At 42.0% G+C, this 15481-nt stretch overlaps 1 protein-coding gene across 1 annotated transcript; it reads left to right on the top strand.

Moving 5' to 3' along the window:
• The first annotated feature begins 1102 nt into the window (after positions 1–1102).
• Positions 1103–15390, top strand: CCDC77 (coiled-coil domain containing 77). Its single transcript, XM_050898912.1, has 11 exons — positions 1103–1366; positions 2796–3012; positions 4302–4444; positions 5869–5965; positions 7299–7365; positions 8141–8235; positions 9529–9677; positions 10027–10270; positions 10857–10982; positions 11068–11220; positions 12988–15390. The coding sequence occupies exons 1-11, from the start codon at positions 1320–1322 to the stop codon at positions 13132–13134; spliced, it is 1485 nt and encodes a 494-aa protein (XP_050754869.1). The 5' UTR covers positions 1103–1319; the 3' UTR covers positions 13135–15390.
• Positions 15391–15481: the final 91 nt, after the last annotated feature.

Genomic DNA, 15481 nt, shown 5'->3' with positions numbered 1-15481 from the left:
GCACCCCACGTCAATCTTTATTCTTCTTGGTCATCTGGAAGTATTTATCACTTCCCTGAGAGAAGACTTCAGCCCCTTGTACAACATATTCAACTGCTTTATGAGGAGTGGAGAGAGCAGCTAGTCTAACCGAGGATAATAGCAGCCTTTCTTCTGGACTTTGCCCAGAAAATGATCTACCCTGCTCTTGTCTCTATTTAGTGAGGAAATTGATTTGAAGAAGAACCTCATAGTTTTCTAAGTAAGCCTAGATTTTTTTTTTTTTTGTAAAGTAATACAGAAAGTCAGTTTCTTTAAAGAAACGGTTAAGAAAAACAGCTGGCTTATTAGCGCGCAGGTTTTTTTCCAGCACAGTTAGGAACTGAATTAGGAAATAGCGCATTGCCTAAGTTGCGAGAAGAATACTAAGCACTGCTGCGTATGGGAAGATGTATGTGGGGATGAAGAGGCTAAAAAGCATCCAGATGATCTGAAAAATACAGGTGGATATTCAGCCAGAATTTGAACCTGTGACTGCTTCGCAAGCCCTGTGTTTTCGTTAGGTTCGTTTTCAAAAACAAATGGACGTCAGGGTGGGTTTTTTGTGCCGCTGTTGATGAAAGGAGTCCCCACTGCACGTTGCATTTATTTTGCCCGGAGTCCTAAGCCCCGCCATCATAAAAACGGGGTTACTAAGCGAAGGCCCTATGTTTCTTCCCCAAATAACTCCCCCCCCCCCCGCCATGGTCGGTAGGCCGAGGTGCAGGGCCGCCACTCGGCGCACCCTCCGCCCCGCCCACCCCTGCCGGGCGCGCACGCGCAGCGCCCCCACCCCGCCCCCGCCGGCCCCCCAAGGACTACAAACTCCCAGACGCGCCGGCGCGGAGCCCCTGCCGCCCGTGTCGCGAGCGCTGATTGGTAGAGGCGGTCGGCGCCGCATGGAAGGCTGGCTGTGATTGGAGGAGGCGGCGGGCGGCAGGTTGCCTCCCAGTTTAAGTTGTGGAGGGTCAGTTGTAGCGGTTATTTTGCCGTTGGGGCCCTCTCGCGGTAGAGGGTCGTGAGGTGGCGGCGGCGGCGTGCGGGTGGTGCCGGCCGCCTCCTGTGCTGCCTCGGGAGCTTGTCGCTGGGTTGTTTGGCAGGGGGCCCGCCAGGGGCTTTTCCGCGCGGCTATGGCCGTTCCCAGCGGGGCCTGCAGCGTGCCTTAGCTTGTGTTTCCGCCGGGCACCCCCCACCTCTGCCAGCTTCCCAGGGTACCCGGGGCCGCAGGCGGCCCGGCTGAGCCCCGGCTCGAAGCTTCTGTCCCCTAACCGCGGTGAGCCCGGCCCTTCCGCAGGGGCGCCATGAGCGCGACGGACTGCTCTCCGGGGACCTCCCCTCGCTCCAGAAGGTAGTGTGGGGGCTGCCTCCGTAGTGACCCCGCGCTGAAACTGCTCTGCGGGCTCTGGCCCCAGAGCTCTTCCCTTTCTGTCCGGTAGCCAGGCTTAATGTAAGGCACCGTTTTGTCCGCTCTTGTACCTGCTGTGCTTCCTTATCCTTAGGCCTTTCCATTTCTACTGTTCTTTAGTTCAGTAATAAAGTATTCACCTTGTGCCTATGTTACCTGTTTTCTTCTGTTGCTGTTATTCATTTTTCCAAGTGTGTTAAGGCATTTCTGGGCACAGCTGGTAGGAAAGTTCCTACATGAAATAATGGTATTATTGCATATTTAACACTTTCCTACAGTGCCAGGAGTTAAGGAGCTTGGCACGTTTTCATGGATGTAGCACACTGGGGTTCTGATCTAAGCAGCTTTGTTGAGCTGGTCCATAAAGGTCACTGCTGCCTCAGTGTCACCTGCCAGATCGCTTTATGATCAGAGTTCTGGCACTGGCTCCGGAATCAGATTCTGGACTGTGTTTTTGTTAAGCAGATCTTTAGTAAACAGGCTTCTTACCTTTAATTCTGTTACTCATGGTATCGTTAAAAAAAAGTGTTTGTCAGATCAACATAAATAATGAAAAGAACATGTTCCAGGAGAATTTTGAACTGTGTGTGCAGCTCTATTTGCAAATTTGGTGCTTGTTTGAGCAGATTAAATGTTTGAATGCAGTAAACATTGCTTAAAAGAAAAATCAGATATGTAATTACACATACATATTCTTGATTTGATTTATGTAATATTGACATGCTTTCCATCCAGTACCTCAACATAGGATTCAAGAACTTGGAAGCTTCTATTTCACTATCAAGGGTGGACAAGCTATGTGGATAAGAACATCAGGTACACCAGAAAGGAAAGCATGCAGATTCCTAGACCTACACCTTAAATTATGGTGGCTGGTGCATCAGCTAACCTGAATTATTGTCTTTATTCAGCAGTCTTTCTCTAGAAAGTGTTTTTCTCTCTGGATATCAGATAGTGATTCTGTCACAGATTATGTCTTCCTGTTTATCTTACAGTGGCTGTTCCTTCTGATTGCACAACAATGGACTTCTTGTCCCCTTTGTTCTCTCCTTTTCTTTCCTCCTCTTCCTTTTATATTCACCTTCCCTAAATAACCTATGAGACGTTCCTTCCGTAACATTTTTTTTCTTCCTTTTCCATCGGTTGGCCCCATCTCCACAGTATAGTAAGCCTGCAAGTTATTCTGTATCAAAGCTTTTGGTTCTCCTAAATGCTATGATCTGTTAATACACAGAGCACAGACAAGCTAATCTGTGTTTGAAATTGAACCTGTGTTAAAATTGAAAATCTATTTTTAGATTTTAGAATTTTAGAAAGTTTTTTTATTTTATTGTCTGAAGCTTACATGTCATTAGAAACTGTTTCTGTCCAGGCTGGCAACCCCCCATGTCTCATCCAGATATGCTAGTTCTCAGTCTCCGAGTCAGGAGGACGTTACTCCTCTCCCTTCAATCAATGAGCGCTTGGCCTTTCTCCATCCCTCCCGGGAGCTGCTGGAATACTACCGCAAGAAGATTGCTGACTTTGATGAGGAACATGAGGATTTGGTAAAAAGGCTGGAGAGATACAAAGAAACGTATGATGAGCAGGTTCGGAAAAGAGTTTTTGAATGATGATGGACTATGTATCCTTATACAAACTTAATATTTTTCTTCAGTTGAAAACTCGGCACAGGTGGTCTTAAGATTTACCAGTAATGTTGTAGAGCTGAGCTAAGAAGAAATAAGTAGATTTCAGGGTTTGATTGTAAAATGTAGCTGGCTGTCCTCTGTCAAAGCAAACAGAAACATGCCTGTAGGATATTCTTCTATTCTTAAGTTATTATAGTTTGGTTATATCTTCACAGTGGCTTGTTTGTTTCTGTTTTTTTAAAGTTAAAGCCTGAGTTTAGATGGTCAGTTCCCATGTTGTCCAACTTCTTTCCCTTGTTTCTTATAGTGAAGAATGAGTGCTCTTTTGTCCAAATTTAATGGGCTTTGAGATACAGATATAATTTGTATTTACTGCAATGGAATTCGTAAGCTTGGCCACAGGCTATTAAGCAGTATACTACACAGCAAATAAATGCGAATTTAAAAGAAACTCCAAAACCTAAAAATCTTTACCTTTTAAGAGGAAGAAATCTTACAGAATATCTGTAAGGTATTCAGTGCTCTGATATGCCTTATAGCATGCATCTGTGCAGTAGTCATCTTTGTAATTGTGAATGGCCCTTTGGGAATAGAACGATCACTTCTGAGGTGATTGAGGTGCCGCCTCAAGTACTGGCCATGCTTAAAGCAGCCTGAAAGCCCTAGGGAAATACGTGGCGTACAAGTTACTTCCATTCAACATATGCGAAAAAGAGGGGCAGGTTCTAAAATAGTGCCTTCTCTACTACAGGAATGGTTTTCTGAAAGGTTTGTTAGTTTTCCACACCAGGTAGAAAATCATTAGTGAAACTTAGTAACTAGCCAGATTTCTCACTACTAAACCATACGGATATTTTAATGTTTATTCTTCAGCAATTTCTTTTAAGAGTAAGTGCTATTACAGAGGCTTTGCTAGGTTTTTGTTGATGTCAGACTCCCCATACCTGTGCCACTATGACTGCCAGTGCAGAAGTGCAACCACTGGAAACTGGAGACCCTAGCTTCGGCCTTATTTGACTGTTGTATAGTGACAGTGATTCTCAGGGCTCTGAACGCCCTGTTGAAACATTTTTTTATAATGTTTCCAATACTGCCCTCATCTGGTCAAATTTTGTAAGAGAATAAAATAATTCACTTGAACTGGCAGTTGTTCTCTACCCGTTACAGGCTCAGGGCACAAGCAGTTTGAAGTTTGTAAGTTTGCCCAATGCTCTGTATCATTTCAAGTACCTACTCTCTTTACTTAGCACAAATTGCAATGGGAAGTACGTCAGCGAGAAGAGGAGATTGCGGAGTTGCAAAAGGCTTTGAGTGATATGCAAGTCTACCTCTTCCAGGAGAGGGAACAAGTCCTTCGTCTTTACTCAGAGAATGACCGGCTGAAAATCAGGTGGGCTGGGTCACTGGCAATAGCAATTGCATGCATTATGTTCTAGTTCTCATCCACATCTGGAGTCTTCAGAGAGGCAATTATGCCACACTTCCCAGGGAGGGCTCCTATGAAATCGTACCAATCTTGGAGGTGGAATGCAATCTGTTGGGCTGCTAAATATGTTTCCACTTATTATTCCTACTATTCCAGTAGCAGAAGGAAGAGCAGAAGTTGAACATAGATTCAGATTTGAATTGTGAGTTGCCAGTTTGAATGTGGAGATTCTGATTGAAGCAGACTGTTGTGGGTTGATCTTGGCTGGATGCCAGGTGCCCACCAAGCTGCTCTATCACTCCCCTCCCTCAGCTGGACAGGGGGAGAAAAAATATGACAAAAGGCTTGTGGGTCAAGATAAGGACAGGGAGATCACTCACCAATTACTGTCATGGGCAAAACAGACTTGACTTGGGGAAATAAATTTATTACCAATCAAATCAGTAGGATAATGAGAAATAAAACCAAATCTTAAAACACCTTCCCCTCACCCCTCCCATCTTCCCGGGCTCAACTTCACTCCTGAATTTTCTACCTCCTTCCCCTGACCAGCACAGGGGGACAGGGAATGGGGGTTGCGGTCAGTTCATCACATGTTGTCTCTGCCGTTCCTTCCTCCTTGCTGTCTTCCCCTGCTCCAGCATGGGGTCCCACCCATAGGAGACAGTCCTCCACAAACTTCTCTAGCGTGGGTCCTTTCCACAGCGTGCAGTCCTTCAGGAATGGACTGTTCCAGCATGGGTCCCCCATGGGGTCACAAGTCCTGCCAGCAAACTTGCTCCAGCGTGGGCTCCCCTCTCCACGGGGTCCACAGGTCCTGCCAGGAGTCTGCTCCAGCGTGGGCTTCCCACGGGGTCACAGCCTCCTTTGGGTGCATCCACCTGCTGTGGTGTGGGGTCCTCCATGGGCTGCAGGTGGATATCTGCTCCACTGTTAACCTCCATGGGCTGCAGGGGGACAGCCTGCCTCACCATGGTCTTCACCGTGGGCTGCAGGGGGATCTCTGATACAGCCCTTAATGTAGTTTGCTTAAAAAAAAAAATGGACACTTACAATCTGTTGAATGAAGTATCTGAAAGGATTTTAGGTAGTTCATAACTCTGGAATGTACGTTCTTTACCACCATGTGCTATTGCTGTATCAGCCTATGTAGTATTGTCATACTTGAAAAGAGGAATGGTCCCCATTGTCAGTGGAATTGGTGGTATTCTTCTTATATTGACAACATCAGTAATGTCTTTGGTAGTTTGTTTAAAGCAGTATTCTCAAGAACTGCAACAGTTTGGAAAACTTGTAGGCATTAACGAGTAAACTAGAAGGACAGCGTGCCACAATGTCTTGATGTACTTAGAAATAGCAATGTGCTGACCACTTTCTTTGAATTCCAGGGAATTGGAGGATAGAAAAAAAATTCAGCATCTCCTGGCGTTAGTGGGAACAGACAAAGGAGAAGTTACATATTTTCACAAGGAGCCTCCACATAAGGCAAGTTCCATTTTTCTGTAGAACTCTGCTTTTCGTTGTAACACGAAGATCTGTACCCCAGAGGCTGACCACAGACCAGATCTGTCCCGCAAGTCAAAAGTTGCTAAATGACCCCAAGGCAGGAGGGATCTGTAGCAACATCAGGTTTTAGTGTAGCTGCTGACAGATAAGTAGGAACAAGCTCACTTGGAAGTAGGTCCTCTTAGCATCAGTCCCCTTCTACCTTCAAAATGTACCTTCAGACCAGCCTCCTAAGTGTCAGATAGGAGTCTGAAGGCATCTGGCAAATGGTCATTGAGAAGTTGGAGAGAACACCACAAAGAGAAAAAGAAAAAAAGGAAGTGCAGAAGATGACCAGGTGCAGTGTTTGAAGATCAGCTGTCTCAGAGTGCTTATGTCTTAGGGCCTCAGTAAAGAATAAAGCAGTGTTGAGGTTGCTGCAGTAGTTTCCTGGGCAGGAGACTGCAGAAGAGCCATCTCCTCTAGGCAATATTGTATCACATATTTCAGAAATAATGTCAAATTGATTAAATGGCAGTGCATATGAAGTGCATTGTAGTTGAACCTACTTAAGAAAGTCATGAATCATGAATGATTTGGACATACGGAGACTATGATGGAATATAGGATTTATCTTGGAATAAGGTGCAGAAAAAGGCTGAAATATGCCACACTTTGTGGTTGCTCTGCACTGCTCGAGCAGTTCAAAAATCTTGCGGAAGCTTTAAAATTCCCTGATATAGGGTAGCTTTAAAATTAGGCCTATTATATAGCATTGACCTCAAGATAAGCATTTGGGTTATAACCTGCTCCCTCATGGCCTCCTGTTTCTAAGTGGGTTTCAGTTCAACAGTTTAGTTGTTTCAATAGTTTTATCGGGTAGCTTTTATCCCAGGCTTGTTCAGTAGCTTGAGTGAATGTGCTGATAAATCAAGCTTCATGTTTCTCTGTCTTGCTAAGGCAAGGAGGAGTATGAAAGAAGGAATTAACATAATCGTCATCTTCACCTTCCTCTTCTCCTCTCTGTCCCCAAAATGCTCCTTTTCCTGCTGAGCGTGCTGATTTTCATCCTAATGAAGCCAGCAAAGGCAGGATTACTTTCCAGTTGTTTCGGTGAAAAAAAATAGAGGCAGAAATGGCAAAACTCAGCCATGATAAAGGAAACTTTTCAACACGGACATTACACTTGTGAATGTCTTCCTTGTCTTGTGGTAGAAGTAAGGTAATGCTGTTCTTTTGCATATCTCATTTTACTCTTTAAGATTTGTTCTTGACCATTGCAACTTTGGAGAAGTCACGTGTTCAGCACAGATATCTAATCCTGTTTCTATAGGTTACTGTTCTGCAAAGGCCAGCTAAATCCAGAGAGTCACATGAACGAAATGATACTTCTAGAACAGGTACTGCACCAAGCTGATTAACAGCAGCTCAGCTGTTGATACTTGTTTCTGTGTGTGTTTGTGTCCAGTATACCAAAATAATTCCTTACTGTGAATACTTTGGTATACCTCCATTAAGTTCCCTAAATGTATCCATGTGTACATACATATACATGAGTATTCTTGGCTTCCCTTCAAAATCTTTTAAAATAACATGAGTTGGCTTTCATGTCTGTGATCTGCTCAGCTAAGGAAGAGGCTGGTATGACTGGAATGGCTGTTCTGGAACTATGCAGGTACCAACTGGACAGGCACCCTTAGTTAGCCACGGCCATTCCAGGGTGTGGGGTTCTGCCTGCCTTTAGTGTAGACAGTAGTGCGGGTCTGAATGGCTACCTACTGATTTTCTCTTTTGAAAGAACTGCCTCTTCTAAATTGACTGAAATTAGCTAACAAGCTCAAAACTCATTCAAGGCTTGATGCTTGTGCAGCTGTGTCATCTGCCTATTCGTCATTTATTTAAGAAAATTTAAGTTTGCTTTCTATATATGCCAAGAAAATTAGTAGGTTGCCTAAATATTGTGGTGTGATAGTGTGGGATAAAGGTATGCGATCACCATAAGTTCTGAAACTCTTTTCTTCCAGCTAGCCCTCCTAGAAGTCCTTGCGACTGTAGCAGTGGCAAGTTTTTTCCTGTTCTTGGAGGCCTGCCAGAACATACAATATTTCATGCTTGGAAAGGCGCTGCAGGTAGATTGGGAAACGGTTTTCTACTTCTGTTAAATTTCTGCAATAGGCACCAAGAGGAGCACTTCAAAACCAGCAGCAAAAGGAGAGAAACCAGAATATCCTGAGAGATACCAGAGAGATAATCAAACACTTCTACTTCAGGTAAAAACATTTGCTAACCGATGGGCATAATTCCTGGCTGTCCAGAAAATTATGATAAACAAATATGCTGTCTGCTTAGATAAGATGTAGACATACCCATTTTATCAGTCCCCCCCACCTTACTAGGGATTCTCACTTTCCATCAGTTTACTTAGCTGTTTCTTTGCGATGAATGTAGGCTTAGATTAAGAACTTGGGTCTGATTCTGGAGGCTTTACATAAGCAGATGTTCCAGTAACATCAACTGGAATGTGTTGCCCTTAAATATAGAATGTGTAATTGATGTTGTCTCCCATAATTTGATTGTGGCTATGAATTTATGTTAAACCCACAGAAGATCTGCAGGGTTGGGTATTTTGTGGAAGTCTGACAGCAATGTGTCTGAGACAGAATTAGGCAGCCCCAGTAAGATACACTAGTACAATGAAATGTTCCCTTTGCTAGACTTCAGTGAAAGATAAAGCATAGATAGCATGACAGAATGAAAGATAAAATGTACAGAATCAGGAATTGGGGAAGATACCAGAAGCTATATGTAAAGCATGAGGAAGGATGAGTCAAGAAAAGCAAATTAAAGACCAAACTTGTACAGCAGATAGATATTTGTTGTTGTTGTTGTTGAAGGGCAGTGGTGACTGACCTAGTGGCCAGTTAGCTGTCTAACAACATTTATTCTGGAGCAAGAGCATCATACAAAATTGTCATAAAAATAAGCGATCTAAATACATGCCAAGTTTTTTCAGATAGTTTCTTACACATAGGCCAGATGCGTGTTTTTTCAATTACTTGTTCCAATTTGTCTCCCTGACTATGTGCCCTAGATCCAGATTCTTTGTATCTCTCTTCTTCACTCATTATCTTGTTTACATTTCGTAATTCATTCTGGTTGAGTAATTTCTTTTGTTCAAGATATGTGGACTTGCTGCCTTCCTGGAATTTAGGTGGTTTTGTACCACTGCTTCGTTGGAAGATGGTAGCACAGGGACAGAAGTCTCTGCATATTCCACAGGATTTGTCACATCCTGTGTGCAACTTAAATCTTTCCAATATCTTCGCTCTATTGTTGCTGCTTATAATATGCCTGTCTTGCCTTTAGCATGATTTTTTTTCTTAAAATGTTTTAGTTGTTTGAAATACTTAGCATTAAAAAATAAAAATTTGAGAAATTAGAACTCTCAAAGGTATTATTGGGTAGAGTCTTTGATCTCAATCTTGGAATTTAAGAGACTTGCAAGGACAGGAGCAGAGCTGCTGTGAGGTCTTATTCAGTAATGTCTTTGTTTGCTTATTCAGGTGGAGGCCCTGCAAGCTCAGATAGAAGAACAGACACGGTTATCCAAGGAACAAGTTGAGGCACTACTAGAGGACAGGCGGATTCACATGGACGAAGCCCAAGTCCAGCATCAGAGGGACCAGGACAAGATCAAAACTATAACAGATAAGTGAGTGTGAGAGAATAACCATGATGTAGTCATGAGAGGAGAAGAGAGGGGAACAATAGAAAAATTTTGGCTTTCAGTATGTTGCTTCCTGCAGCAGGCAGAAAAGCAAATTATGCAGCCATCTGTTTGGTAGCGTGTGTGGAAGATGATGAGTGGAGTAATCTACATATTAAAAATCCTATTTCACATTGGAAGAATATCACTTCATTAGATGAGAAGAACTAAACTCGTTAGGAAAGCACCTATCTTTTTTCTTCCATGCTTCTTCCAATTTGCAATGATGACTGAGGAAATTAAGATAGGAACTAGGAAAGAAGTTAATTAACTCCACTGGGATCCCTTTTTACAGACTCCATAAGACCCAAAATCTTTTATATGAGAGCACCCGTGACTTTCTCCAGCTCAAGTTTGATGCCCGAGCCAATGAGAAAGCATGGATGGCAGAGAAGGACAGTCTGTTGAGGAAACTTGACAAAGATCTGGATCAGCTTATTATCAGCAGGGAGCCAGGAAGAGAGAAGAAGCAGAGAGATACCAAGAAGATGCTTCGAGCAGATGATGGAGCTTGGAAACTCCACAGCAGAGAAATAAAGGTAACTTTTTTGTCCTAGGTAAATGCTTTCAGCTAATGGACTTAGAATGCAGTGTTTATATGTTCCTTGCTGCTGTCAGGGGAGAATAAGTCCTTTCAATTGATGTCCCCCAGCTCTTCTACAGTAGTCAGGATTTTTCTTCCACTTCTAGTTTACTTCCAGTGAGAAGCTGGGAGATCTTTAGTGGGTAAACAGGCAATAAGGAATTGGAAAGTAAACAGGCAACAGGGAATTGTTTTCATCTACCACTGAATGCAGATGCTTCTGAAATGCAGTACTGGGCAAGCAGCTGTGAAAAGGGGAATTACAGCATTAGCTGAATATTACTTTTAAGGGGAAGAGGAGAGAGTTCTTTAACTGATGATGAGCAGTCATGCAGAACTGATAACCTAATTAAAAGGTATTGGTAATGGAAGTGGTGTTAGAATATTGTCCTTACCTAGTTATTTTATTAGCTGTAGCTCCAGTTGCTAATTTTTGTTTGCCTGTCATATTGTCAATCTATCACACTTGCTTTTCGAGAGCAGGGGAAATTTTGTGAGCATTGGCTTTTGAGTTGATTCTTTCTGTTCCTCCTATGTCCTAGTCACTGCAAGAACAGCTAATGCAGGAACAGCGTCTATCAAACATGTATAGAGAGCAGTGTGTCACCCTGGAAGGCGAGCTGGCTAGGATTCGTGAGGAGGGAGATGTTGGCAGAGAACTCTTTAAGGTAATTAGTCTGTAATCATCTGCTAGCTATGTGATGATCTTGCAGCCTTTATTTTGTATACCCTATTGAGTTTTCATCTCCATAGGAACGCTCAGAAAAGATGGGGAAGCGCCTGAAGCTGATGACTCAGCGATATGAGGCCTTGGAAAAACGTCGTAATATGGAAGTGGAAGGCTTCAAGAATGACATTAAACAGCTTCGGCAGAAGCTGAAAGATGTAGAGAAGCAGCTTTTTAAGGTAATAGCCAAGCATTTCTGAGGCAGGCTATTATGGGCTTACCCTATAGAGGTGTATTCTCAGTATTTAAATACAATATTTCCCTAGAGTTAAGGAAATAATTTCGTTCCTAAGTGATCCTTTAGATATTAATATTTGACAAAACTTGCCCTTTTATGTATTTTAGGAAGCAAAAAAGATTTCTTTGTTAATCAGTCAGGCATCAAGCTTGCCAGGAGCTGTCCTGATTATACATCAGCTGTGTATTTTTGTTGCAACTCTGAAAGTTCATATCTGATACCTGTAGCTCACTCAGCTGTCTCAAAATTGCAAGGCAGTAAAGTAGTTTCCAGAGGTATATCCTGCAAAGAAAATGATGATTGGTTTTCTTTCTGGGGCCATAGTGTTTGGTTTTGTTCCAGTAAGAGGTAGATCATTGACATAAGTATTGTGAATATTCTATTTATTCATTTGTTAATATCTCATTTGTAACTCTGCAAAAAATCACTGCAGAAACAATGGCTGGAAGTTGAAGCTGTGTACTCTGTAGTAGCTTCCAGATGTGTACATGAACATCAGAACAGCTTAGAAGGGAAGCCACAGCCTTGATGTTGCTTGGAGTTTGGGATGAGATGTGATATTTATCTAAGATATGCTTGAGAGGATGATCTAGGCATAGCTTTTGTCCAGTTGACTCTCAGGAGTCTGGCAGTGGCACCAATTCACTTGTTTTCTGTACTTTTGGCACATAGTTCAGTTTAGACTAACGCATTTGTCTTCACTAAAGGCTTCTATTTTTTTTAATTTTTTGTTGGGCTGTGGGTTTTTAAACTTTATTCTTTAAGGACTAGACAGCATATGTGAATGAGGGAGAAATTGCCTATGACACCTTTACTACAGACCTGTATGTTTTGTAACTGTGAGTGTGCTCTTAATTGTGTTCTTAATTTCTTTACACTTTTAACCACAAGAGGGCAGAGGAACAAAATACTTGCTAGAAGTCTCTAGTGTGATCTTTAAATCCTTCTCATCACTTGAGGTCAAAATGACTTCAGATTACTAAATTTCCCGATTTGCATATTGAAATCTTTGACCAAGAACTACATGATGACAATGAGACACCCTAAAGGGTCGAGAGAAGAGAGGGCTGTGCTGCTCTGCCATTGAAAGTGACTGGGCTGGCATCCTATCCAGTTCCAGGGTGACGGGAAATGGCAGCCCTGGCTATCTTGCCATCAGGAATTCTGATTATCCGGCAGCCTTTGTTCAGGTCAGTATGGGCCATATGGCATGGCCTGAGACTAGGCGTTGTACTTGAACCGCTTCTGAATCGTGCACAGTTCAGAAGGCAGCAGGTTGGACACGACAGTTAAACCACCTCTAGTTCTAGTAGCAAAAGATGATGAAATGTCATCATATCAGGTGAGGTACTTAGAACTAGATAAAAGTTAGTTGATAAATATTTTAACTTGCCTCTTTTTGTGGGTCTCTAAATAATACAGAAATTAGGAGTCAACAGGTTATGGGTAAACTTGATTATATTCTATCCAGATTTCTTCCTCGCCAGTAATATAACACCATAATGTATGAAAGCTTTGTTCGTTATTTTTGGTTCTGGAGCACCTTTCTGTTAGTGATATGCATTAGCCTAGTGATATTAGCTTAAGCATCCTCTTTGCTAGCTACAAAGGGTCTCCTTTAGAGTTCTCTCCCTCATATCCTCATCATAATACTCTGTAAATTGTATTCTGTACAGCTTTGTTTTTCTTAATCTGTTTTTCTTTTTAGGTGACTCTGAATATTGGACCAGACCAGGATCTTGCAATTCTACATGAGATCCGCCAAGGAAACAGACTAACCCGTAAAATTCAAGGAGAACTAAAAAACTTAAAAGCAAAAATCTATGGCTTAGAGAATGAACTACGGGTCTGCTGAAGCTGAAGTGTTAGCTGGCATCCTAGTTTTAGGAATGGGACATTGCTAGGCTGGAACAGTCATATGTGAGAGCGGCTCCTGCCTGTCTGTTTCCTGGCATCCAGTGACAGAAGGCTTGAGGAAATCTGCAGTTAATGTCATAACATTGTACGTGAGCCATTCCTAATGTGCCAGATTATATTGCCGTTTCAGCTGAGAGATGGCACCTGATAAGACTGATGTAGAAAGTACATGATGACTGATATATCAGGAAGATGCTTATGACTTCATCTTACCTTCATATCTGTGGTAGGGGTCAGTGTATACTGGCCTTCACCTTTATTTGGAGCATATTATAAACCACATATATGGTTATAATGAAATTAATAATCATGGAAGGATCTAGTTCAAGATCTGAATTGCTTGACTGACCTTTTCCTATGTGAGAAGCAGCTTTTAAAATGGTTTAAATGATTATTGTTTTGGTACTTAGGCACTTCAGGATGTAACTGGAAATTTTCTTTGAAAAAGTCCATGTATAGAAAGTACGTACTAAAGTGTATTACATTTGATTCTCCCCTTGACAGTATAACTATTTTAAAATGGCTTCTCTTTGCTTGGTTTTAAGCTCATTGGGACAGACCTGACTCATTTAATATGGTGGAAAAAGATAACCTGTTGTAGAACTCGTCTGCAAGAACCAGCAACATCTGCACTTGTTTGGGGGGGAGGGAAATACTACACTATCAAGTGTCATCTTCTTGTCCCCTTCCTCCCAGTTTATCTTAACACACAGAGGAAGTCCATAATAAAAGGCATCTAGTATCTTCCTTAACCACCATATTATCTGTCTTTGTAGCTCTCAACAATATCATGGTTACCTACCAACAAATCATGGTCAACTTTTGCTACAGCAGTTGTTGCTACTGAGCTGTAACTGAAATTGGGGGAAGAGCCGGTGTCTAGTTGCTACGTGATAAATATAACTCTAGCTATATGATGATTATCTTCGTACCAGACCTCAGGACATCACAATTCTAGAAAACAGATGAAATCGTGAAAGAGGTTACAACATGGCTTCAGCTCAGTTTATAACTGCGGGTATTCATGCTTTTACTGTAGCATCAGCAGATCTTGTCCACCTTGTAGACTGAGAGCAGATCTGTGTTGGAAAAGGGATTTCAGTGCCTCTGTTTCCTACTGTACCTTTCCTACCTTGTTAAATGTGACAAAAACAGAATAATATCTTTCTGAAGTATACACCTATAGGCTACCAGCACTTCCTTTCCCATTTGAAAAGAACTTAATGTGTGAAAGCAGGCAGTTTCTTTTGGACGTGGTAGTGGCCATGGAGATCCTCATTCAGTGTTTGGGAGAGGTAGTTATGCAAAAGATGTCTTTGTGCTGTTAAGATTTGGAGAAATAATTGTTTTTGTAGCACCAGCTAAAGCAATGCGGGAGAGGAAATTCCCTTAAGAAGGCAAGGCCCACTTCGATTGTGTAACCTTTCTGTGACAAGCTTGCTGTCCCTTATGGTCCTGTACTGTGGCTTTTATTTTGTATGTGTTCTTGAGGTCAAATTCATCACAAACAGACTTTAGTGTGGGTGGTGGACAGTCTGTACCTAGAAGCTCAACTACTACTATAACTTGTAAGAGGCTGTTTTAAAGTATGTTGCACTATTAGTTTAGCTGAAAATGCTGAACTATTCAGAAACTGATTCATGAACAACTTGAGTGCCGATGCCATGTGGACAGTTGAGGAAGGTTATTAAATAATGCTATCCATCATTTAGTCTCACTCTTTCTTAGTTGACTAGTACTTTCTCAGATAAGTCTAGCTAATTAATGTGAGTTTGTATGTGAAATAACATGCTACTGGTTTGAAGATATCAAAGTTATCACAGGTCCTGGAAGGCTGCTTCTGAAAATTGCTATGTAATGAAGTATTAGCCACTTATTCAGCAGGATCTGTCTACTTAAATTCAGCTGATGGGAAGCTAGCAAAAAGGTCTCTTGAACCTATAGAAATAAATGGGTTTCTGTTTATTTTCAACTCATCCAAGATAAAGAATTGCCTATGAAATTACATTTTCTTCACTTGAAAGCCACAAAGCATGTTTGGATAAAGACTGTAGGCTTTGACATTCAGGTTTGTAAGATAAGGAGGAAGTATTGGGGGAAGAAGGATGTAAATGTTTAATTTCCTCTCTTCCTTACCAGTATTCCTTATTACTTGAAAGACTGAACAAAATAAAATTACAACATTCCTAATATATCTGCTGGTGTGTCAAAATCAAAGTGCAGCTTGAACTTTATTCTTAATTTGTCACTACGCTATGAACCCTTCCTGTTCGGGTGGGTGGGGG

The sequence above is a fragment of the Gymnogyps californianus genome, chromosome 1 (genome assembly GCF_018139145.2).
Source record: "Gymnogyps californianus isolate 813 chromosome 1, ASM1813914v2, whole genome shotgun sequence".
In the NCBI taxonomy this organism is placed as follows: Eukaryota; Metazoa; Chordata; class Aves; order Accipitriformes; family Cathartidae; genus Gymnogyps; species Gymnogyps californianus.
Note: the sequence above shows the minus strand (reverse complement) of the source record. Positions and strands in the feature narration are given on the sequence as shown.

Bases quoted from the DNA above. Each gene is read 5' to 3' on its own strand.
- CCDC77 (XM_050898912.1), top strand. From the start codon at position 1,320: ATGAGCGCGACGGACTGCTCTCCGGGGACCTCCCCTCGCTCCAGAAG. The intron at 9,678-10,026 runs GTGAGTGTGAGA...CCCTTTTTACAG, and splicing joins ATCAAAACTATAACAGATAA to ACTCCATAAGACCCAAAATC. The intron at 10,271-10,856 runs GTAACTTTTTTG...CCTATGTCCTAG, and splicing joins TCCACAGCAGAGAAATAAAG to TCACTGCAAGAACAGCTAAT.